Genomic DNA, 25,766 nt, shown 5'->3' with positions numbered 1-25,766 from the left:
ATGTAGTTTAACATCCCCTGTGCACAAAAATCATAATCATATGTGAAATATAGTGTTTATTTATATTTATTATATAGTAGATTATTATATGGTGGTTTGAAAACTATGAGATCTGTGCTATACTACAGGCCTTTTTCATAGCAGACTTTTTGACATAGTAGGAAACGCTAAGGTGTTACTACTCTTTATTAAATGAAACAAAGGCACTGGTAGATTTGAGGTTATTGTGTCTTAAAATATTTGCGAAGAAAACCTATGCTTGGGTGAGGCAAGGGTTATTTTACAGGCCAGGCTTGGCTGATCACAGCTCTCTGCAGGCTGGAATTAGCTTTTCTAGGCAGCCTACCTGCTGAAAAATAACCTCATATAATCATCAGATGAAAGCGCTGTGCCGCTCATTCCCTTTTTTTTTTTTTTGTTTCTCCATCCCCCTCCTCCCTTTACATTTTTTCCCCTAATATAAATTTGGTTCTTCCAGCTCGCTCAAAGCTGTGCATCCGATGTTTCCTGTGAGGAGGCATGTTCTAAATATGCTGATAGTACAAAGCAGCAGGGTAGCATGAAAATATCAAACAAAATGGTGCTCGTGAGATCAATTACATGATAGAAAATGGAGGTTTAAGTCTACTGTATATGCTGCAGCATATAGCTGTTCATATTTCACTGCTTGCCTGCTAGCTGTCTAATCTCTTTTCCTTCACTTTTTCATTAGGAAAAGCTAAAGCTGTTTTTTAATTGAGTGTTTTCCTAGTTAATCCCTTGCAGGGTGCGTACGTGTGCATGTTCACATGTGTGCTTGCGTGTGATATATAAACATGTTGTGTTGTATGTCTTTGTGTTGAAAGTCGTGTGTGTGTGTGTGTGTGTGTGTGTGCGTGCGTGCGCGCGAGTGTATGTTGCCCATTTTTAAAATGTTTGAGGATTAAAGCAGCATTCCCCTGTGTGGCCATGTGCGCTGTGTTGCACATGTCTTTGAGAGGGGGCTCAATAGTGCTGCTACTACCGTTTCCAGTTGTGTGCTGTGTGGCACTGAGATTATAGCCTTCCATTCATAAGAACGGGGATTTCCTGACAAGGACCGGCTCTACTGTCTCAATAAGCCCCTCAGGATGAGAAACACACACCAGCGCGCACACACCAGCGCTTAGCACCAGTTTTGACGATGACTCAGTCACACACAATCAAAATTCCTTAGGTAGACTGACTTAAAGGTGATGAAGGCCCCTCTGAGATGCTAAAGCACCACACTGCAGCCTTGGCCCACAAAGCACTATCATATCTTGATTCTATTAAAATCAAAGCCTCATACATTCTCTCCCAGTGGTGGCATGCCAAGTAGGGCAGGACAACACTGGGGGGACAAGGGATGGAGGTTATTTGGCACAATAGGAGGATGGAAGCCAAGTAAGCCTATCACTCTAAGGAAAATGCTTGTGGTAGCCTATCATCGGGGATCGATTTGTAATGTCAGATCAGGGGCAGCTGTAGTCTAATTAGAGATGCAAGATTATGCCTGGAGGATGGCCTCTTTAAATCATGGTGGGCAGGCAAATAAATCACTTTATCCTCCATCAGTAACAAACATTAAGAGCAGCACATCCCATCAAGATGGAAACGCATCGAAATGTTCAAATATGAAACAATGTCGAGTAGGAGATGATGCAGTTGTGAAATTAGAGAAGACAGGCGTCTTGTGAGGAAATGGTATCAGGAGGAGAGAGAGGGGAAAGATGATATTTACTGTGATATCTGTTACAACAGAGATTTTATTGACACAATAAGATGTTAATTTTGTGTCTCCATCAAGGCACTTTACTCAGGAAATAATTTTAATAATGGCAATGTAAAAAATGTAACAGAAAATTAAATGAAATATATTTTGAACATACAAACAGGCTTTAAAATGAAATGTTTGTTTTATTTTTGGTATCAAAATGAATAAATGCAAATCAAGCACTGCTTAACTACTGTCAACACGCCAATTTACTTGTGTCATTTACTCTTTTAATTATAGAAAAGCAATCATTTTGTTGCTTTGTAAAATCAGAAAAAGCAAAGCAGTTATTCAGCCCCAATCAGTCAAAAAAAATCTTTTTTTTTGATCATTTAATATCTGGTTAGTGATTCCACAAGGTGTCATTTTTTTACATACAAGATATGTCAACCAAGTGAAAGACAACCTGAAGAAATATTTAAATGACACCTAACATGCACCAGTGGTGGTGTTAAGAACTGCATAAATTATTGTGGGGTATTAGTTCTTGTTTGCTAATTAGATCCCCAGCACACAGCTGAATTTTAGTCGCTTAGTATTTGGACAATCACTTGCTTATCCAGACCTGTATATTTTATATTTTTACATTTTTTAAATGAAGAAGATGGCAATCATTTTTATTTTCTTTTTTTTTTTTTTTTTTTTTACACTTAATCTCTGCATTGCTCACTAATTACAAATGATTTAGTGATTACAGTTCGGTTCGTCTTGTATTCTTTTGGTTCAACAAAAATTACATGGCAGTTGTTTCCAAAGCTCCCTGCCAAATGCTTTGGCATTTACTAGTGTGTTTTGACGTACATGTAACCCAACCAGTTTTAAAGCATGCATGGATAAAATGACTGGCCTGATGAGAAGCCTAAATTGAACACCATGGGGTATGTTCTGAGTGGGGACAGTGTGAAGTAAAATGTTGAGTGTATATTTCTTTGTCACAATATATTGGAAGACATTTGAGGTCCTGAATACTTTGCAATTAATCCAAGATCAACTCTTAGTATACTGTACTAAAGTACTATAGTTGAGATGGTTTCTATATCGATGCTTACTGAGTCATTCAGTCATTCAGTTTGTAGTAGTATATATAGTATTTGCAGCCTTCCTCTGCAGTATAGAAAATACTGTAAAGCAAACATTTTCGTCTGTTTTTCCAGTTTTTCTTCAAAACATATTAGACTTGGAGAAAATCTGCCTATCAGCTTTGCCAGACTGTTTGCCACTTTTCAAATGCTTAAGTCAGAGTTCAGTGGATAGGATTTCTATGGCATTTACTGCCTGTGCAAAAGCTCTGTTCTGAGTTGTTCACATCAGGGACACTTGACTGTGACCCTGAAGAGTAAAACTGGCTGCTTTAATACCTCTTTTTCTCAGTAAGAGGTTGATTTGAAAGTCTGCGTTCCCTCCCTGTCATTTGAACTAATATATTTCAACTTATAGGGAGGCTATCCAGTCAAGGGGAGCGTGTGCGTTAGCACTGGTGTTACTAAACCCCTGGGTGGTCCTGTGTATCAGCAACGAAAGGCTGGAACATGCTGTAACCATCACTAAGATGTGGTTTCTGGTGTGTGTGTGTGTGTGTGTGTGTGTGTGTGTGTGTGTGTGTGTGTGTGTGTGTGTGTGTGTGTGTGGAGGAGTTCCTTTTCATCATGTTAAGCTTTAACTATGCCACGTTGTTCTAGTAAACTCCAGTTGCAGTAGTTGGTAGTAGGAAGGAGCCACCTCACCATCAGTATTCTCTGTCTGTACAGGCTCAATTGATGATTTCACAGCCCTCAAGTATCTCGTTTCACAGTTCAGGTTTTCCCATATGTGGATCAGAGAGATACTTTAGCCCTGTTACTTGCTGTTAGCTGCTGAGCTGCTGCCTGGTGATGTGACACTGTTGTTCAGCAAGGCCTGTATCCCAGCCAGCTTCTGTTTGGTCGAGGAAGAACATTGTGTTCTGTCCCATTCAGTTGCTTTATAATATTTTCTCTATTCTTCTGGGTGTCACAGCTGGTTAATTTTTTTTTTCATTGTGTCACTCTGACTTGGCACATTTCTCAACCATTCATTGCGACAGTGGACATTTTCATAGGAAGTGATGTCACCCTGAACATTACCGCCCACATGGTCAAATACACTCCCCAGGACATGTTGCATGGCAACCATGAAGTGTCATTGTCAAGAGGATTTGTGAAATGTAATATCATCCAGAGGGGGCAGGGACATCAGAAAGAAGGGACAGCTCTTTAGCACAGTGCTGCCTGGAGAACCTGCTGTTTCCTAATTTACAGTCAGATAATACAATAGGTGTGTGTATGAGCGTTTGAGTCCTAAATGTCTTTAATACAGATTACCACTTCAGCTCCATGGGCTTGATATGTATTTCTTTTCCCCAGTTTGGCCTTTTGCAACCCCGGTTGGCCAGGTGTTGTTGCTAATGTGGTAACGTAAGAATGTCTAACCATTTTAAGGGATACAGCAAACTGGTCTAATTGTGTTCCTGTTGTTCTTATTGTGTGCATCTGTTTTTCTGATATACCTAAGCCATTTGTCCTGTGCACCAGTCATATTCTGTATTCTGGTATGATGAGTTGCTTGTCATATACACAATGTCTGTGCTGGTATTATCTATAACCGCTTCCGCGTCATTCATGCCGACAGAGAAATTGACACTCTCCAATCAACGCCAACACCAACTGAGTTGACAAGAACAGAACAGAGGTCTTGAAGTTGGACTGAAGCTGGATTTAAGAATATTTCCTACAGTTTAGTGACTGTTGGGTTGTTGTTGTTGTATGAACATTTATAAGATGGAGACGGGTAAAGAAGAGAACGTCTCAGTCACACGTCTCCTTTTGTCACAATCTGTTGATGTCTGAATATGCCAGTTCATTAAGGACATAAACCAGCATGAAATTAGGAAAGGGGAATGGTCGATTAAAAATAGGCAGTGTTGCATGGTTGATTTGTTTACTTGCATGTTGTTCAGCAGGCTGGTCTCCTGGCTTGTGGGCCCACTTGGTGTCTGAAGAGCTGACTTACTGTACTGTCTAACAGAATGAGGCTAACAGGAGAAGGTATTGCTAGCATGGGAATTTTTTCACACGCAGTATGAGTCTCTAATGTAATCTCATATGAACAAGCCCACAGGGACATCCTCCTCACTAGAGACATACCTGCTCATGCACCAGTCTGTCTGATTAAGCCTGTGATTGTGTGTGTTTGGAGCACAGAGCATGTTTGCCTTTGTGGGAAGGTGGGGGTGGATTTGTTATGTGTATGTAAGCGTGTGCGAAGAGAGGGAGAGGGAGAGTGGGGGAAGATGCTGTTGTATGTCCATTTAATAGCAGTGCTTTTATTTTTATATTTTCCCATTAACATCTCACCAAGATGGCGATTTGACGCCTGTGGCTTCCAAGAGATAATACGCATGGAGAGGCGCAAAATAGGAAGTGTGTGCATATGTGGTGAGAGAATATATGGGGAAAGGTCACAGAAATAATATGTGCGTGTGTGAAATGTCTATGTGTGAAAGAGAGAAGAGCGAGTTAGAGTACGAAGCACTGGTGAAAAGTAGAAGCTTGTGTCTGTTCATTGTAAAATTGGCTTCCATCTGGGCTCCTAATATCATAACGTCCAGTCTGTCTTGATACTACAGTTCTATTAGGCTCTGTTGAGAATTTCAATGTTCAAAAAACTATCCATGGTAATGAAAAGAGGAAAATATTTGCCAAATGACTAAATGATGTTGGTTTGAATCTGCAGACTAACTGGGAGGCTTAAGCAAGGCGCTGAATTCCTTATAATATAAACTCAGGCAGCTCCCATTGTAAGCATGTTAATACACGTAAGGATTTCCTACCATCACCTCTGCTGTTGTTGTATGTTGGGGTTAAAAACCACATGCTGACAGCTATACAGAGAGGCATTTTCACAGAATTTAGGCTACTGCTGCAAATGGAGCTATTGTTTACGGACTGCAGTGCAGCAGAAGTTAATCTATGAGCACTTGTTTTACTCCATCTTGGATACTGGTGCAAACCTGCAGGGGGTTACGGTTTGTAAGTGTAGTCAACAATTAAATGAACAAATGGTTTTGGATATCAATTTTACTTTCTGCAAGACAACTTTGACGACATAATGCTTATCAGTTTGTCTGCTGTGATATCTCGGTTTGAGCGTCATTGTAATGTCTGTGTGTGTCTTGTAAAATCCATTAAAGACAGCCTGTCACCCATGCAGTTTCTTATCCACCCACAAAAAAGCTGTTTAAAAAAAAAAAAAAGGTTCTTCCAAAGTTACTGCAAGTTAAATACCCTGTCTAGGCCTCCATGCCTCACCTGATCTGTACATGCAGATTTACTGAAAAAATGAAAAAGTTCATTTTGCTCATGACACTGACACAGTAAACACATGGCTATACAGTGTTTTATAGGCCCACGTATACATGTGTATGAATCCAGTTGTTGTGTAATTCTTTTAAAACTTTTAGATATATACTGAGATATATATAGATATACTTTTGTGAAATTCATAAACACTTAAATACACCAAGATTTTGAAAATATTTGTGAATTGATTTCATTCATGTACATTTCAAGCTCTTAAGGACTATCCCTGTCTATGCAGTTATTCACTAGGTACTTCTGGGTTGTATGTGTAATGCAGTAAACAAAGCAATAAACATTACTCTGTTTTCAGGAACAGGTTTTCATTACTCTGGGCTTCATCTCATCGTACTCACAGTGCTTCTTTTTCTCTCCTTCAGGAAAATTGTCATCAAGATTGGAAAGAAGAAAAAGCGAAAGCCAGAGTCCTCAGAGGAGTCGGATGATGACCCTCCCCCTCGACACACTTCTAAAGATGCCGACTCTGTAAGATCCATCAACTCACACTCACAAATAAAGACATATAAACATATATAGACTTACATATATAGTACAAGTTGCTATTTTAACTTGAGTTATAGGGCTTGGGAGCTGTATTACATCTCACTTCAGCAAATTATTATTAGAACCCTGAACTGTGAGATAACACAGGATTTTAGGTAGGCACTCCCCACATTATTCAGATGTGGTGTTAGTGTTATTACTTGTGGTGTCACACTGCTGCTGAAAGAAAATAAAGGGGGAATCTGGCTCTGCTTCTAATACAATTCTGACACAAGGCAGTGAGTGAAGTGGTGTCCTCGACCTGACTGTTCACACTGCTGCCGAGCCTCGAGGAAGGCTTCACAGCTTTACTTTGAGCCTGGGAGGATTGACTCCATGGTTCATGTAGAGTTCGTGCAGTGGGTGGCTATTGCAACTACATATTCTTATCTGTGTCAATGGAGACAACTGACAGCAGAGAGGCATTATCTGGGTCAAAGCATCAACAATAGCACCTTCCTGTGCGCGTGCATATGCACACACCCAAATATAAATGACACTAATGACAAGTTAAATTAGATGTTGAGCATCACCTATTTTTTTTCATTTGAAAGGAAACCTCTTTGCAACAGCAGCCAGGATTTTTGTTTTTAGTTTTTTGTTTGTTTGTGTTTTTTACTTTGATGAAAATTAAATTATGATATTGTTTTATATTTATCGTGAGTAATGATGTGACTTTGTCTCCTCCTTCGACCCACCACCTCTCTCTCCTTTTTCTCCTTTTTGCGTCCTATCCGGACTACTGCCTATGATATAATTACCCTTGTTAAACGGTGCCCCTGGCCTTAATTAAAACAGTCTGTTGATGACTCATTTAGGATGATCGCGTGGAAGAAGTCAAAGTAGCGTGGCCGACAGCTAGAAAAGAAGCATGGCCTCCTCAGGGGTTCAGCCCTGTTGTCGAGACGTATGGCAGGTTTGACTTCCCAGCTTCTGGTCAGCTTGGGTTTGGGGATGTGAGGGTATATCTCCACGGGGATATTATACTCCACACCTAATTAACTTTGGCTCAGTGGCATTTATTCCTAATTAACTACATATTATCATTAGGAGGGGCTTGTGTATTGATGCAGGATACAGCAGCCCACGCATATGATAATTATAAAGGCTTGACAGGAAGGAACAGAAGCTGGATTTAAAAACACTTGTTTTTTTCTGAGTCACAGAGCAGAATGTTTTTCAATATTTATTACTTGCTTCACTGAAATTTAACAAGGGCATTCACAGGTTATGTTTGTTCGTGATCTTTAGGATGGGAAAACCCATATCATCAATCTCAATATGGGTTTATTTTGAATCTTAAATGTTTTTGTCATTCATGTTTTTCATCCATTGCAAAAAATATAACATGATCCTGTTAAAGGAGAAACAAGTCTCACATGAATAATGGCGCACCTGCCATTATTCATAACTGAGGAAACAATGAGGACGATGTGGTTTTTACAGTGTGGTTTACTGCAAAGCTCTGGTAACTTCACTGACACACAAGTGTAAAGTAGTAACTTTGAGGCTAAGGGTGTCTTTCCACAATCACCCAGAGAAGGTAACAAACCTTTCCTCCTAAACTAAAGTTATTTTTCATTCATGAAACAGATGTATGAAGTAAACCAGATCAGCTGAATGTTTTTGTAAATGATCTTCTCCGTCCTTGTTTTGCTTTTCTAGAAGAGGAGATCGAATCGACAGGTGAAGAGAAAGAAATACGCTGAGGAGCTGGAGGCTAGGTTGTCAGATGAGGAAGTCAAGGTTATTGTCAAAGCCAAGAAAACCAGCACGGCAGCATCCAAGGAGCCAGCTCTTCAACTCTTTGTTGTAAGGAGTTCTACATACCACATAGCTCAGAAGTCGAGTTTAATTTCATTCTTTTTTTTTTTCTTTTTTCTTTTTTTTTTGATAACATGAAAAATACAGCTGCAAAGTAGAGCCAAATTAATTTCACTGCTGATAAATCTTACAATTTAGAGTATGAGAGGATTTTTTTTTTATGGCAGTGATGTGCATAAAAATGGAAAAGAGCACATTTTTGTAGAACATCAACAGGACTACAGTGAAGTGCAGCGCAGCCAGTTCTTTGCACTACCACATTGTGACATACAAACCAGGACCCCTGCAGTATGCCTGTACAAAGAGGGAAGATACATATTCAGTGGCCATTTTGAATAATTTAGATGCAACGGTAGAGAGATTAGCAGAGGAGCATCATGAAGGCAGCCAAAAACATTTTTCTTGCAATGTCTGGTCCACATGTTTCATCCTGGTTTCTGCCTTATAACTTGAGTTGTGCATCACAAATTTATCAGAGGGCTCAACAATCTGTACAATGTATGACAGCCTCTTACATTAAACATTGATTAGAAGAAAACACTCAACAAAAAAAAAAAGAAGAAATTAACAGAGAAAAAAAATAAAAACCTCAGGAAGAGCACATTCATATGCAGACTGTTTTTCTTACTACATACTATTTCTTTAATCACACACTATGATGTCTGGTTTTTGCATCAAGAGTCCTTTGGCTGATGCAAACATTTGCTTTGAAACCTATGAACACACTTGACTTTAAATGTTTCATGTTCACTGCATTTGCAGGAAAATCCCAGTGAGGAGGACGCTGCTGTTGTTGACAAAATCATGTCTTCTCGTATTGTTAAGAAGGAGGTAATAATCATTTGCTATTGTGATTTTTATATTTTTCCTAATTTTTAGTGATTGTAAGAGATTCAGTAAATTTCTGCATGGTTATGGTGTTTCCATTGCGATTATTTTTCTTGATGGTGAGATCTGAATTATTTTTTATATTTACCATAAATAATGTTGTCAGCACAACATTATTTTACTTGATATTTGGTATCTTTTATCAACACATTAATCATGTGTGCAGCTTTGATCCTGGATGAAATTACTTTATAATATAGCATAAATCAGCCAAATAAGAAAATAACTCAGTTTGAAGTTTGTCTCTAATTATATATTTGTCATTTTAACCCTCCCTATAGGTATCTCCAGGAGTGGTGGTCGAAGTGGAAGAGTTTTTTGTAAAGTACAAAAACTAGTAAGTGATGTCAGCACTGTTTTTATGCATTACATCATAAACCATAACAAAGAAAATTATAGGTAGATTTTGGATCATTCATAGCTAGTTATGGAGATTGAATGACACTATATTTATGAAATATAAGTCATACGTGGCCTATAATCATCCCTACATAAGTAAGTCTTCAATCTCCTAATGGACACAGATCCCGATAACACTTAACTTCCTACATTAAAACAAAAATTAGACGCCCTCAGAACAGATGCCATGAAGGCTTTGTGAAAGGATGCTGAATACGGACCACTTGATTACACAAACATACAAGCCTGCCAGGCAGCCTTGGGACAGCTTTCAGTATTGCCATGTACGTTATCATAAAATTTTGAGACAGTGATTTAATTTCTCTACTATGTACTCAGGGACATTATTAAAAATTCTAGCTCCTTCCCACAGCAAATTATCAGTCAGAGAGTTTTGGAAATTAGGATTCATGAACCACAGGTTTACTACCTCAGCCTCCCAGAGAAATAATTTCTTTTCACATGACAGATCATCTGTCATCAGCCAGATTGCATTCATTACATTTTCAGCCTAATGATGAAAAGGGTGAATATATGAATTTCACATTTGAAATTTTCTAAAGCACAATGACTGAGGAGTCATGTTTGTGCAAATAGATTGTCAGTTAAAGGGTCTGTGACCACATCTACAAACTGTGATCACACCTGCTGGTCTCAGTGGTTGCCTCAAATGCTGTTTAGAAGGTGTTTTTCAGGGTTTCTCACCTTGATCTCATTGTGCGTGTGCGTGTGCGTGTGCGTGTGCGTGTGCGTGTGTGTGTGCGTGTGCGTGTGCGTGTGTGTGTGTGTGTGTGTGTGTGTGTGTGTGTGTCAGCTCCTACCTACACTGTGAGTGGGCCACAGAGCAACAGCTGGAGAAGGACAAGAGGATTCAGCAGAAGATCAAACGCTTCAAGATGAAACAAGCACAGAGGGCACTCTTCTTTGCAGATGTAAGGCTGCGTGACTGTTTGTGTGTGTGGACATACTGTATACTGTCTTTGTGTATGCACATATTTGAGCATTGGGAATGAGCAGGTGTGTGTTTTCACAATATGGTGTCTTCTTGAATGTGTGTGTTTAGCGTACATGCATATAGATATTGTGCATGTGGATGTTTAAGATACTTTTTGTGTATTGTTTGTGTGGGCAGGCACATCTGTGTGCATACATTTGAATCTCTTTACTCACTCAGTTTATACAGTAGTGATGCTTGTCTCAGATTCCAGATGGTGAGTGGGCTCTTAGGTTTATTCTCTCGCTTTCTCTCTCCCTTTCTTTCCCTCTTGTCTTTTTTTCTTTCTCTCAGATGGAAGAGGACCCCTTTAACCCTGACTATGTTGAGGTAGATAGAGTGCTGGAGGTGTCGTATTGTGAGGACAAGGACACAGGAGAGGTAAAGCAAATGTTCTTTCATTTGGTAATCATATCTGTGAGCAGCGTGCGTGTATTTATTTGTGTCTGCATGCCTGAACACGTTTTACTTTTTCAGTTTTTTGTGGTTTTGTTCCTTTCAATATATTCTCTACTCTAGCAATGTCTTTGTATCTCAGAAGTGCCCAAGGCCATCCTAATGGGCATCCTCGCAGCCTTTGTTAATATTATAAAAGCAGAGTTTGACCTCGCTCTAGTCTTTTCCAGTGTTAATTCTTCTCTGCCTCCTGCAGGAGGTGGTGTACTACCTGGTGAAGTGGTGCTCTCTGCCTTATGAGGACAGCACCTGGGAGCTGAAGGACGACGTAGATCAGAGCAAGATTGAAGAGTTTGAGCAGCTGCAGGCAGCCAAGCCAGACTCACGCAGGGTGGTAAGCAATGCCCACCCACATTCCTCACTTATCACTGTACTTCCATTTTCCTCCATTGCTCTCATACTGTATGTATATTTATTCATGACATTTTGAAGTGCTAATAAGCGACTTCCCCTTTTGTAAAAAAAAAAAAAAAAAAAAAAGAAAGAAATCTGTTGTTTTTGTGTAATGATACAGATCTGTGGTAGAGGAATCTGTGGTGAGAATGTGTAGACTTCACCCCCTGTTATGTATGGTGAAATTAATAGTCATCATTAGTCAAACATTGAACCACTGTAAAATAGTCACACACCTCACTCATACACCAAACGCAAACACCTACTGTCAGTCACTTTAAGAGCAATATGTATCCATGTATCTCCCCTCTGTATTTCTTTACTTGTACATTTAACAACATCATCACTCACTGTCCTGTTTCATGTCACTTTTCCAGAGATCGTTCAGTGTATATTACTGCTTTTCATTATGTATAGAGAAGATTTTTTTAATTCCTTAGAAATATGTTCATCTACAATATAAATATATAGTTAATTATAATATATAATATATAATATAAACTCTGCCTGTAAATTTGTCACTTAGGAGCGGCCCCCAGCCAATCTGTGGAAGAAGAGGGAGCAGTCGAGGGAATACAGGAATGGCAACAGCCTCAGGGACTACCAGCTAGAGGGAGTCAACTGGCTCCTCTTCAACTGGTACAACAGGTTGGTTATAAGTAGTGTATTTACAGCACATACCTTCACATATGTACAGCCTTTATACACTGAAAAATCCATGTGTGCCCCTGGAGTGAATCAGTATGTTGGTTATCCGTCTACAACCTTGATCTGGACCAGGGCATGTTGCAGTTTTTAGTCATTAGACTTATAACACAACCAAACACACTGCACAATATATACAGTTCTGGGTAGCTATTGGCTACTGTTCTGCAATGCTATTTCGTACCAGTACTCTGTAAACACAGCCGTACATGATTGAACAGATTGAACAAGACAAGAACAAACTTGCATAATGAACTTGTATAATAAAACTGATAAAATAGCACTTGTAATTGATCAAATGACTAATGGAATCAGTGCATTATGAAAGTTTAATGCAGTAAGGGCAAATAATGTTACATATATTTCTATCAAAATGTCATAAATTATTATAATTTTTAAACCTATGCCTTGGGACAGGGACATGCTGCCACTATATGTAGATAAGCTAGCCTCAATAGTTTCACTATACATGTTAAGTATTTCTATATTTGCCTTTAAAGCTTCAGTGATCCCATGCTGATTGAATACTACAGTATGTGTATTGATTCAGAGATTTGACATAGGCATTTTGTATTTTGAGAGGAATCTTCTCTGTGTGTGGGGATTGCAGATAATGAATAATGAATCATGTTTCCTGGTGTGTGTGTGTGTTTTTGTGTGTGTGTGTGTGTGTGTGTGTGTGTGTGTGTGTGGGGGTGTGGGGGTGTGGGGGTGTGGGTGTGTGTGAGAGTGTATGGACCATGCTGTGATTTGGCTGCATTCACATTTGGTTCAGCCTGCACGGAGAGTCAAATTTCCTGTCAAAGTGCACAATGCTGCAACAACAATTGCTTTTCTTTGCCCATGAAACACTGAAGGAAATGCTGCACAGTACATCTGGAGTACACAGTGTCAGTGTGCTTGCATTAACTCTGGGAATTGGCTTTGTTATGTGTGAGCATGCAGGAGTTTGTGTATGCCCACGCAGAAAGATTCATCAAAAGTAGAGAGCTGCTTAAGAGGCCGGTGGGAATATCTGCACGTTGCAATTAGCATCAAGACATAATACCCCCACCCACTGGACAGCTGAATAAATGGTTTGCCGGAGTACACCACGCAGCAGAGGCAGTTGCATTTGCCATTATGTTGTATCTCATCGCTTTGCTCTGTTATTATTGCTGATGATGTCGTTTTCTCCTCCGTTGTTTTCTGTTTATTCTTTTAGTACCATGGGATTTTTAGCATTTTCCTTGATTCCCTTCCTTTCTTCTTAGTCTATTTCTTCATCTTCACCATGCTGTTTTCTTTATCCCACCACACATTTTTCTGTGTACTTTGAACCATTTAAAGATTTGTTACTTGCAACAGAAATGCTCCTGATAAATACACAACACTTTTTTTGTCAGACTTAAAACATCCGCATCCCCTCATATACTATATGCTGTATACACCAGGGATATAATCTTTAAATTGTTTAAAGGTTCATCACTTTTTCCTGCACTTTTGCCGTAGCTTTCTCCTGCTGTTTTTTTATTATACTTCACTTTTTCTCTTCTAAATCTTGTTCTATCCTCCTGACAGACGGAACTGCATCTTGGCAGACGAGATGGGCCTGGGAAAGACCATCCAGTCCATCACATTCCTCGAGGAGATCCATCGTGTGGGCATCAAGGCGCCATACCTCATTATTGCTCCGCTCTCCACCATTGCCAACTGGGAGCGCGAGTTCCGTACTTGGACCCATCTCAATGTCATCGTCTACCATGGAAGCATGGTCAGCAGGCAGATGCTCCACCAGTACGAGATGTATTTCAGGGATGCACAGGTAAATGGGCACCAAGCACAGAGATCTTTTCATCTATAACGTTAACATGGAGGTGTTCGGTTGAGTACAATCACACAAGAGGTCAGTTTCCAGCCATGAGAATCAGTTTATTCACTAATTTGGAGGCATTTCCCCAGTTCATCTGAGTGTAAATTTATATCTGCTGGGTGTTGCAAAAGCCAGTACAGGCCCTCACGCTTATTGCACAGGAGTAGTGCAGCACACACAGTAAATTAAATAGCATTCTTAGCATTGGAAAGAAAATTACAATCCAACACCAATAGCAAGCTTCTGTCCTGTGTTATACTGGCAAGGTTTACTCTCAAGGCTGAAGATGCATGTCTTTTTGTATCAAGTTAATTTATTTTTTATGAAATCATATATTCCTACCATTAAGAGCTTATTATATCAATTTAAGTAAGAGTTAATGTTTGTTTCTCCAGTGTGATCGAAATCTTGTGAGCCTAATGAAGGAGGTTTCAGGAGACATTAGATGTGTTAAGCAGATGTATTTATTGCCGCTTGATACATCAAGGAGACAGGCAGTGGACAATTACACACATTACCAAGTTAACTAATATAATGCCATCCCAAATTTGAAGCTGTCCCTTAGACAGAGTGTATATAAACCCACAGGTTCCCTCATGGCTCAAGCTTGTATGTTGCCAAGTATATTACCAAGTAAGGCTATTCCATATCGCTCACATACATGTGTGAAAGTTCTTCTGGATAACTAAATCTAAACATGATCCCATGTCGTACCTAATTCATGTTGAGGGCCTTCCTTGACTTTTGTCTTAATAAGGACGATGCATGCTATCTGTCCCTGGGACTCTAAGGCTCTCCCCTGAATGTTTACACACCTCCCTTACACTTGCTTTCAATAAGGGGCCCTGCTGTAACTTTGGTTACAATGGTTACTGCCGATGGGGAGTGGAGCAGCTGTGCCCTCACCGAGCCAGAGATGGACAGTGAACTACGGTGACCTGTGACTGACCTTGTGTATAGACACTTACTGAATAAAAGAATACAGACTAAGTGAAAAAGAATAGACTTAAAGGAAGAAATCCCCTCACACCCAGAAGTAGGCATCTAGATACATGTATATTTCTTGTCAAATGCAAGTATATTGTTCAAATATGCATTATATTCATTGTAAGCTGAAAAATGTAGTGATAGCCGTGTATGTATTCTATGTTTTTGATCATCAAGCATTGAGGAGAAAGGCAAGAACCTGTTGTGGATCCACAGCCGAGCACACACCCTGTCTCACATATCTAACACCAATGGAATCATGAGGATTGAGAGGCCCTTTAGTCATCCTGACATACCTAATCTTTCCCTTTTTTAAACACAGTTGAGCAGAAAGCAACATCACTGTGCTTACCTTTTAGGGTGAATAGCAGTGATTCACTTCGATTAAAATAATCACAGTGCTTTTTAGAAAACAGCAGCACTGTGTCAGCAACATGAAGTCCTGTGAGTAATCTAATGATATGTTTCAAAACGGGACGCCTGCATACAACAATGGCAATCGGGTATTGAAAAGCCAGGAAGAACGTGATTATCATGTGTAACACAAAAGCCCAGATGCACTGAGACTCTGTAACTAATGCAATAGACTCACTCACCACAATGATTCAGAAGCAAAACTCCCCTAGAGAAAGAGGAAAGCAGGCAGCAGTTGAAGGATAACGAATGCAGTGTGATGACCCAGGCAAAAGTTTTCACTAGACAAAAGGTCTATTGCTGTTTGTAGAACATTATTGCTGAGATTTAGGAAATCTGACTTGATTCTGTCATTCACTCATGTTGCACTCAATAAATTATGTGAAAATAATGTTTAAATCAAATTCAGCTGTTCATGAAGCCCTTGGCACATAGGATAGCATTTTCATGAATAAGTGGTTCATAGTACTAATGTAGCATATAACAAGATTCAGAGAAGGACAATAAGTAGACTAGTAGGCAGTTACTGAGCCTTGAGCTCGGAGGCTTTCTGTGGTTGGCAGGCCACGTGATGTGTCACAACAGGCACTTAGGAGCTCTTAGTATTCAAACGAACTGTAGGAGGAATTAAGACGAGCGAGAGCAGAACAGAGCGGTGCCGCCACCAGGCTGTCTCCCAGGCAGCCTGTGATGTCATAGCAGCCCCCAAGGGGAGCTCTCTGTCAGTGCTGCTCAGGCATATCAGAGAGAGAGGCTCCTCTACAGCAGTCTGTTGGCTGGCTGGCTGTGGGAGGAGGTTACTGGATAACTGAGTATCCCTTGAGGACTGTTGTCAAGGCAATAGATACAAATGATGAGGCGTGGTGAAGCAAAGCCTCCCCAGACAGAAAAACAAACAAATAAACAGCATAAAGACTCACCAGCGGGTGCACACTCATGTCCTAGTCGTCCTGTAGATTTGCCTCCCAACCAAGAGGTGTGTGAAATCTAAAAATAGAGTAGGCCATGTGTTTGCTGTCAACAGCATAAGGCTGCAAATTAGTAGGTTTCTAATGTCAACAGGTAAGAAGAACACCTCCAAGGGTGTGCTGGATAACTACCTGAATTATGTATATGTAACACTATTTAACATTTACTTAGTCTTTATATTCTCTCTGAAAACAGTTAATTTTAACGACACAACATATTCTGCATTATTCAAATTAATAAAACAAATGTAATGTGTTTTTACATACCTTACATACTGTCATTTCTTGAGCATGGTGACACAAATGTCATGTCTGAAAATTGTTTCAGAAATCCTAATAATGCTTGTCCCACATCTCTCCACTCTCTGTCTTCAGGGCCGTGCGATGCGAGGGGCCTACAGGTTCCAGGCTGTTATCACGACGTTTGAGATGATCCTGGGAGGCTGTCCCGAACTCAACGCCATAGATTGGCGCTGTGTTATTATCGATGAGGCCCACCGTCTCAAGAACAAGAACTGCAAGCTACTGGAGGGCTTCAAGCTTATGAGCCTGGTACATAAACCATCAACTTAGAGGGAGAAACAAGAATTATATGTTTCACTCAGTAGTTTAAAAACAAATTTAACCTATTGACTTGAAATCTATTCTCAAAACACTGTGTTTAGCTTTTCCTGTTGTTCTCTACCATTAAATGTCATTAAATAAATTTAAAATATTGTAACCTTCTCCTCTCGTTCCTCTTGTCCTCCTTTAGGAGCACAAGGTCCTACTGACAGGCACGCCGCTACAGAACACAGTGGAGGAGCTATTCAGCCTGCTTCACTTCCTGGAGCCTGCACGCTTCCCCTCAGAAAACACCTTCATGCAGGAATTTGGAGACCTCAAGACAGAGGAGCAGGTGACCTTACAGATACATAGAGATTATGTCTAGTATCAGAATTAATGTTGCATAAAAGATATCACAATGAACCTACAGTAGTACACTTAAAGACAGGAATATACATGTCACATGATCAGGTTATAAAATATAGTTTGAGGCTCTGGTGCCATTTATGGCACCTAAATATTTATAGTTGTTAAAAGGAAATGCCATTTTTAGTGTTATTATTAATTATTGTTAATTATTTGAAAGGACAGCAAAATTGTTGTTGCTTATTTCCACAATGCACATCCAAAAAGATCCTATTGGTACAGGTGGAACCCTTAAAGTGAAGCTTTTTCTAACTAGGCCACAGTGACATTTTGTACAACACTCACAGACACACACACACACGACATATGGTGGATAATGAAAATAGATAATGGGGTTTTATGCTGCTCATTGTTGGACTATATATTGACACAATTGTTCACAAGAATAAAAGCTTTTACCTTTCCTTCTACATGTTGCAGTTTGGTATTTCATTATTAGCCAGCAGCGCTTAAGAGATGCTCGGGAAAAGACCACTGAAACATGTTTGAAGTGTGGCGCTCATAGTGAAAGCTAAAATATGTGGGACAGCCACAGTTCAACACTGGATACTAAAGTGGACGCTCTTAGTGCCAGTGTGAATGTGAAATCATTTTAATAGTAAAATTTGCTGGTGCTGTTAAGAGGTACTTCATCAGCACATAGGATAACTGATGATAGAGGACCTGTAAGTGTGATTTAAAAAAAAAAAAGATCAGTGGTTGGGGACAGCTGGCTCACTGCTGGGGGTTTAGTATTAACTAAGCTTTGTTGTGGTACTGAAGCAGAAACTCATGATTTGGGGAGAAAAAACAGAGGGAAAGAAAAAAAAAAGTCTGAACTTTAACATAAAAATTCCAGATATTAACTCTACAGTCAGCTGTTGATAGTATACAGAATATGATGTAGCCTTTGATATAAAATGATAGAAATACTAGCATTGACTTGCTAATGGAACAGTATCCCACAGCAGTTACTGAATGTAATCCTCCTCATATTTGTGGTCCACAGGTGCAGAAGCTTCAGGGTATCCTGAAGCCCATGATGCTGCGCCGGTTGAAGGAGGACGTGGAGAAGAAATTGGCTCCTAAAGAAGAGACCATCATTGAGGTTGAGCTCACCAACATTCAGAAGAAATACTACCGCGCCATCCTAGAGAAAAACTTCTCTTTCCTAGCTAAAGGAGCTGGCCAGGCAAATATGCCCAATCTGGTCAACACCATGATGGAACTGAGAAAGTGCTGCAACCACCCCTACCTCATTAAAGGTAGGACAGTCCCTTATTAAGGTTAAATACTGATCAACATAGTTGAATATAGTCGAAATGTATTGCTGAGATCTGGGAAGGCATAGCTGCAGAAAGTCTGCAATATACACAATTTCCAGTTTAGTTTTCCATAGCAGATTTAGATGCACACTATAATTTGATACCTCAAGAGATTGTTACAGACTCTGCATACTGATAACATTGCCCTGAGAAAGTACATGGAAGTCTCAACAGATTTCTTTGGTGTTTGCATTAGCAATCAGTCTGTCCAGTGTTTTTGCTTGTGTTCCCTTTTAAGTAAACTACAGTGTCAGTATCAAATGCAGGGTCCCTTTAGATAACACATTGTCTGAATGTTGTACTATAAAAGTTACACAGGCATTTAGAAGTTAACATTCAGAGATGGGATAATCATTTGTTTCAGTTTTTTGCGCACCCATTCTTCATGAATGGACATTAAGGGCAATAAAATCTTGTCCTTGTCGGGGAAAAACAAGAGAAGCATGAGACATTCCTGATCTGTGTTTTTGCTATGTTAGGGGCAGAAGAGAAGATCCTGGAAGACTTCAAGGAAGTATATAGCCCCACTGCCATGGACTTTCACCTGCAGGCCATGGTGCAGTCTGCAGGGAAGCTGGTCCTTATTGACAAACTTCTTCCTAAGATGAAGGCTGGAGGGCACAAGGTGCTCATCTTCTCCCAAATGGTGCGCTGCCTGGACATCTTGGAAGACTACCTCATTCAGAGAAGGTAAGGGTGACAGATGATGAAGGATTTTTTATTTACTGTTAATATTTTGAGGATGTCACACATTTAAAAAAAAAAAAAAAAAGTTCATGCATTGCAGTTAAGAAAAGTCAGCAATAAAGATGTATTCTGTCAGCCTCAGTGTACATCATATTCAACACAGGAATGACTTCAGTGGTGGAAAAATGGTGAAATTTTTTAATTGCAAAGTCTGTAGTAACACTGTTCACTAAATGGGTGGAATTTCTGCTGCTTTGTGTCATAGTGCACGTAGGAGGGAAAATCAGCTTGTGCATAAGCTTTGTAACAGAAGGTTTTTTTTCTTATTCTTCTTATGACACTTTTCATTGTTAACTAAGTGCTGCTGCTGCTGCTCAAAAATATTAAGTCACTCTTACTCTCTCGCTTTATTAGATTCTTTATGATTCAAACAAAGTACCAAATTACAGACAGGATTCAGAACAGATTACTGGGAACATGTGGTAGCAGATCATCTGGAAACTTAAATGGTTGCAAATGGCAAGGAACAGTACACCACGACTTCTATAGTATTTCTTTAGTGGTATGTTTTAGCTTGTAATACATGACAGCCAGTGGTCATTGAGAGCAGCTGGCAGAAGCATAAGCAAGTAGAGTTATGGAGCCCCGTGATTCATCACAACAAATGAGTCAGAAAAACCATTTTCTCCATTTTCTACATACATTATCCTGTTCAGGGTGTCAGAGGGCTAGAAATACTCCAGCATGCATTGGTCAATAGGTAGTGTGAGCACATGCAACATACAGGGAAAATGAATAAACAATACAGGCAAATGTATGTTCACATCAACAAATGCAGGTAATTCAAAGTGTCCAGTTCCCCTAACCTGTGTCTTCTCACTTTCTCTTTCTTGTCTTTCGCTTTGTCTGTCGCATTTTGTTGTATGCCCAAACAGATCTCACAAAATCACACCATTTGGCAAAATATTAAAAAAGAGACTGTCAAATCTTTTTACAGATAATAAGCATGCTATTTTAATCCTTTTTTCAGTATTCTAAGTCCATAACATCTCATCTCAACTGGGTTGTTTCGGTTTTAAAGTAAAAAAAAAAAAACAGCTGTCTAACAAATATGTCAGAGGATTTTCATATTTTTGAAAGGCAGAATGCGTCTCTTTCCTGCTTCTGTGCTAAAGGACTGATTTTTAGATCTGCAATGGGAGTGCATGAAAAGGGAACCCACAGAGCACAGGAGCAGCTGAAAAAGATGATGGACAATGATGTGGACTTGCATCATGGCCATAAAGATACCATGTACAACTGAATGCTCTACCAAAATACAACCGTGCTTTGAGAATCAAATTATCAGCTGTCACCTTGTCTTCCTCTGTTTGTCTGGTTCTATCTGTGTCAGCAATGTCTTGGGTAATACCCAAATGTCCCATTAAAAACCTGAAATGGAGTAATCAGGAACATTCAGCTAGACAAACATGGGGTGTTCAGTTTAGAATTGGATTGGATGATTTAGGGGATTAGTAGTTTGGGTTTCTCGTTCTCATCTTTGTCTTCAGTTTTATTCTCAAATCTCCCCAGCGTCAGTCCTCTGTCTTTTCTATTTTACCTCTGTCCTTTTGTGTCTCTCTCTCTCTCTCGCTCTCTTGCTCTCTCTCTCTCTTCCTCTCTTCCTTTTGGCTTCCTACCAGCAGGAGCAAACCCTTAACTATTGTAAACATGTGAGGCGCTGCACAGCACAGACCTCAGACAGGGTTCAGCAGCAGGTTACAGAAGCCCTCAGGGCTCCACCACATTAGACAAGTCGGAGTTTCTGTGAGGTTTCTCCAGAGTGGAACTGGATTTCCCTGGGGAGGGCCGGGGGTCAGATTGTGGGAGGGGGGTGAGAATGGACACAAGGATGAAAGAGCATAACCACTCCTTGTAGGAACAATTTTATCTCTGTGGATGCTGTTTTCCAGGTGTAGATGGCAAAGAAAATAAAGAAAGAGTTTTGGGTGAATTTAAAGGCCCAGTCCATCAGTATAATGGCTGTTTTTGAGATACAGTAGGTTAAAATAGTAATTAAAAGTTGAATTCATTAAATCAGACTCCTCAGGAAAAGATAGACATAAAAAAGGTCATGTTTAAAGGTTAAATAATTACGTTTAGGTGTCTTACAGAATATGTTGCATTCAATCATTGTGATATACATGCATCATGGGTACTTTTTTGTTGTTGTTTTGTAGGTACTTGTATGAGCGGATAGATGGACGTGTCCGCGGGAATCTGCGGCAGGCTGCCATTGACCGCTTCAGTAAGCCCGACTCAGACCGCTTCGTTTTTCTTCTGTGTACGAGAGCCGGTGGCCTCGGAATCAACCTCACAGCAGCAGACACCTGCATCATCTTTGACTCTGACTGGAACCCACAGAACGACCTGCAGGTACGACACACACACACACACATATATACACACACACACTTATCAGTAAATGCAAATTACTGCTGTGGATTTATGTCATTTTTTTTTTAGTGCAATTTACTCAGGTCTTTGTCCATCACAGGCCCAGGCTCGCTGCCATCGGATCGGTCAGAACAAGGCAGTGAAGGTGTACCGACTGATCACCAGGAACTCGTACGAGCGGGAAATGTTTGATCGTGCCAGTCTCAAGCTGGGCCTGGACAAAGCAGTGTTGCAGAGCATGAGTGGCCGAGATAACAGCCTGGGAGGAGGCGCCGGGGGAGGGGTAAGTTTGAGAATTGTCCAAATGATTTGGAACAGAAATGGGAATTTTAATCACTAAGTCATTTAAATTATGCTCAGTTAATTTTCAAAAAGAGATGTTTGTTTTCAGACAGTGCTTGTGATGAATATAATCCATTTCACAAGTTGACCTGACAACACATGAAATTTTTCTATTCCATCATTAAATTATTGCACAAAGGAGCAGGAAACAGGAAAAGCCTGGTGTGGCTCTGGGATAATCATTTACACAATTTTTTTTTATTGTGACAAAACTTTCTGTGACCCACATTTTGTTATCCTGTATCTTGACTCTAGAAACTGTGATAATCAGACAAGCAAATCAACCTGTTTCTTATACTCACTAACTCAAACTCTCCTGTGAAGTGAGTAAATGAAGTTGTAAAAATAAGACAAAAGATAAAAGTCAACAGTTTCTGATATCCTTGGTCCCGATTGACATCAGAGGAACACTGTAACAGATGGCAGACAAAAACAGGATGCCAAGCAAAGAAAGGTAAAGACGGGTAAAAACCCCAAACTTGGAGCTCACTTTTAAAATTTCCATTTGAAGTGTACCCAATCCTATTAGAGTCTAATCTCTTTGTGAGGGAGTGTGTCAACAGTGTGTAGGTGGATGTTAAGCTGTGGTTGGTATCCTTTTGAGAATTATCTGAACTATAAGGAGGTTGAGCTATTAGCTGGTTTCCACATCTGGTGTGGCTGAACATATTTGCATACAGCTGCTGAGGTTAGATACACGGCTGCTGATGTTATGATTTTCATGATCCAATGTGTGTGTGAATTTAGCAGGCTATTTATGTAAACACTGAAGATTTGTAGGTCTTTGTTTGCTTGTGTCACACAGCATGTAGTATTATGCTCCATACTGCTTTTATTTTGTAATCTGTTTGGCCAATAACATTTATTTTTCATTTGTTGGATATAGTTTCTTGACTTAAACTGTCTGCCCTCGTTTCTCCTGACCTCCTAGGCGGTGCAGCAGCAGCAGCTGTCTAAGAAGGAGATTGAAGATCTGTTGCGACGTGGTGCTTACGGGGCCATCATGGATGAGGAGGATGAAGGGGCCAAATTCTGTGAGGAGGACATAGATCAGATCCTCCAACGCAGGACAAAGACCATCACCATTGAGTCTGAGGGACGAGGCTCCACCTTTGCTAAGGTGAATGAAATATTTAAATACAACTGTTTTAACATAATATCTAATGTTAACTGTTTATATCTGGTCCTCACTATATATTTACGGACAACTTGATATACATTTAACACATTACAGATCACTGGCTGTTGTTGATTTTCAACCAGGAGCAGTTCCTGGTACAGGCACACAGGGAATGGCAAATCTGATTATGGTTTAATATGATTTTGATGTCTGCTTTCAGGCCAGTTTTGTGGCGTCCGGAAACCGCACAGACATTGCTCTGGATGACCCCAACTTCTGGGACAAGTGGGCCAAAAAGGCTGACATTGATATGGACATGGTCAATGGCAGAGTAAGTACTGTCACCACAAACGCTGCAATCCACAGAACAAAGGACAGTTAGGACATTGGTCACAAAGATGTACTCCATCTCAAGACTTGTACTCGGGTTTTAAATCTCCAGTATGGGATCCGAAAGCCCTTTGCTGAAATCTTATTTTCCCTTCATTTCCTCTCTACAGAACAGTTTGGTGATTGACACTCCTCGTGTCAGAAAACAGACGAGGCCGTTCAGTGCCACCAAGGATGAGCTGGCAGAGCTTTCAGAGGGTGAGAGCGAGAATGATGAGACCAAACCTAAGCTCAGGCGAAACCACGACCGCCTCAACAACTATGGACGCACAGAGTGCTTCAGGGTAGAGAAGAACCTGCTTGTATATGGGTAAGATGGTTTTAAAATGTGTAAGTATTGATGATTGACATTATCACAGGTAGCACAGAAAACCTACTGTGAACTGTGTAATAGAATACAGGAAAGAAAAATGTTCTACAGTCTTTCTTTGTGTCTCAAAATCTCCAATACAAGTTACATACAAATGAACACAGCAAATGACTGTAATTATAGAAAAATATATTGTTCCACAATAAAAGTGTCCAAATAGTAAACGTCAAAAAAGGTGTTACTTTGAGTCTGAGCCCATTTCTCCTAAATTTGGCATTTGTGATCCAGGTGGGGTCGTTGGAAGGATATTCTCAACCATGGGCGTTTTAAGAAGCAGCTCACAGAGTGGGATGTAGAGTCAATCTGCAGGGCCCTGCTGTCCTACTGCCTGGTCCATTATCGTGGAGATGACAAAATCAAAAGCTTCATGTGGGACCTGATTGCCCCTACTGAGGACGGACGCACCAAGGAGCTTCAGAATCACCTGGGTGAGTCTTGGGACTTGAAGTTTTATTTTACTGCCTTTTTTTTTTTTTTCAACAGATAATGGTACATAGATAGGTTGGGCCAAGTGGGATTTAGGAAATTATCACATTTCCACCTATGACTTTTGACCTCTCCTCTTCCACTAGGTTTGTCTGCCCCAGTCCCTCGGGGCAGAAAGGGTAAGAAGATGAAGACACAGTCCAGCTCTTTTGACATCCACAAAGCTGAGTGGCTCAGGAAACACAACCCAGAGCACATGCTTCAGGATGATGGCTACAAGAAACACCTCAAACACCACTGCAACAAGTACGTGTTTTTTTAGGCTACTTTGTTAACATTGTACACAGCATTTTAGGGATTCAGCTGACACTTTCAATTTTTCTACATCACTGAAGTATAAGAAACAACTGTTTAGAAAACTCCAGTACAAACCATCTACAATAGTGTATCAGATCAAAGTGACAGTTAGAATATCTTGTATTTTTTTAGCATTTAACTTACTTACAGTGCACATGGTGGTCTGTGGTTTGGGTGAGACTGTGTGTGTTCTTGCATCTGTGTTTAAACCTTTATGCTGCAGCTGGCAGGTGGTCATTATTCTTATCTGGCACATATTGTATCAGTTTATTTTGAATAGAATGAAGCTTAAGTGTATCAAAATGCAATTTGTACGTGACTCAAATTTTAACTGTGGCACCTCCAAACCACAGTAATTAGGAGGTACTAAAACATCTATGGCAGTTGATAGTTAACTGATTCATTACCGGACATGCATCACTTCGAGACCAGCTGACTGATACAAATCTTAATGAAACTTCAGCTCAGCTAATGGCCGTCATAGATCTCTTTTATTTACAGACACAGGGAAAAAGATGGCTGCTATCAAAACATGGGCCGCAGAGAAATAAAGCCAAATAGATGGCTGCTTCTTTTTAAAAGGGGGGCTTGTGTCCATAGGGCTTTGGACGCAGAGCACTGCAGCTTCCATAGAAAGTTCCCCATTGTTTCCTGGTGCAGTAGTGCTGAATCCAGGGATTGTCTGATATGTGACACGCCGGGCAAATGGGGACACACAGTCAGCAGGGTTTGCTGACTTATGCGTTTTCACTCTGAGGACCTGGAATGTGTCTGGTGGGGCAGGGGGTGGGG

At 40.2% G+C, this 25,766-nt stretch overlaps 1 protein-coding gene across 5 annotated transcripts in view; it reads left to right on the top strand.

Annotated features, from left to right (window-relative positions):
• The window catches only part of chd9 (chromodomain helicase DNA binding protein 9), a 70,635-nt gene that overhangs the window by 29,322 nt on the left and 15,547 nt on the right, over positions 1 to 25,766 (top strand). For all 5 annotated transcript variants that reach the window (XM_023429672.2, XM_023429670.2, XM_087180213.1 and 2 more), the window contains 20 exons: positions 6,528 to 6,633; positions 8,356 to 8,502; positions 9,277 to 9,345; positions 9,684 to 9,739; positions 10,616 to 10,733; positions 11,090 to 11,176; positions 11,448 to 11,585; positions 12,171 to 12,292; positions 13,910 to 14,153; positions 16,946 to 17,122; positions 17,325 to 17,468; positions 18,531 to 18,786; positions 19,326 to 19,536; positions 21,753 to 21,948; positions 22,070 to 22,252; positions 23,243 to 23,431; positions 23,652 to 23,762; positions 23,932 to 24,131; positions 24,420 to 24,619; positions 24,764 to 24,923. In XM_023429672.2, coding sequence (XP_023285440.1) covers positions 6,528 to 6,633; positions 8,356 to 8,502; positions 9,277 to 9,345; positions 9,684 to 9,739; positions 10,616 to 10,733; positions 11,090 to 11,176; positions 11,448 to 11,585; positions 12,171 to 12,292; positions 13,910 to 14,153; positions 16,946 to 17,122; positions 17,325 to 17,468; positions 18,531 to 18,786; positions 19,326 to 19,536; positions 21,753 to 21,948; positions 22,070 to 22,252; positions 23,243 to 23,431; positions 23,652 to 23,762; positions 23,932 to 24,131; positions 24,420 to 24,619; positions 24,764 to 24,923 — 3,114 coding nt within the window. The remainder of the gene's footprint in view (positions 1 to 6,527; positions 6,634 to 8,355; positions 8,503 to 9,276; positions 9,346 to 9,683; positions 9,740 to 10,615; positions 10,734 to 11,089; positions 11,177 to 11,447; positions 11,586 to 12,170; positions 12,293 to 13,909; positions 14,154 to 16,945; positions 17,123 to 17,324; positions 17,469 to 18,530; positions 18,787 to 19,325; positions 19,537 to 21,752; positions 21,949 to 22,069; positions 22,253 to 23,242; positions 23,432 to 23,651; positions 23,763 to 23,931; positions 24,132 to 24,419; positions 24,620 to 24,763; positions 24,924 to 25,766) is intronic.

This window comes from Seriola lalandi, unplaced genomic scaffold (assembly GCF_002814215.2).
Source record: "Seriola lalandi dorsalis isolate HSWRI2012SDOR001 ecotype SW California unplaced genomic scaffold, Sedor1 jcf7180002054898, whole genome shotgun sequence".
In the NCBI taxonomy this organism is placed as follows: Eukaryota; Metazoa; Chordata; class Actinopteri; order Carangiformes; family Carangidae; genus Seriola; species Seriola lalandi.
The sequence above is the reverse complement of the archived record's forward strand: the minus strand, read 5'-3'. Positions and strand labels throughout refer to the sequence as shown.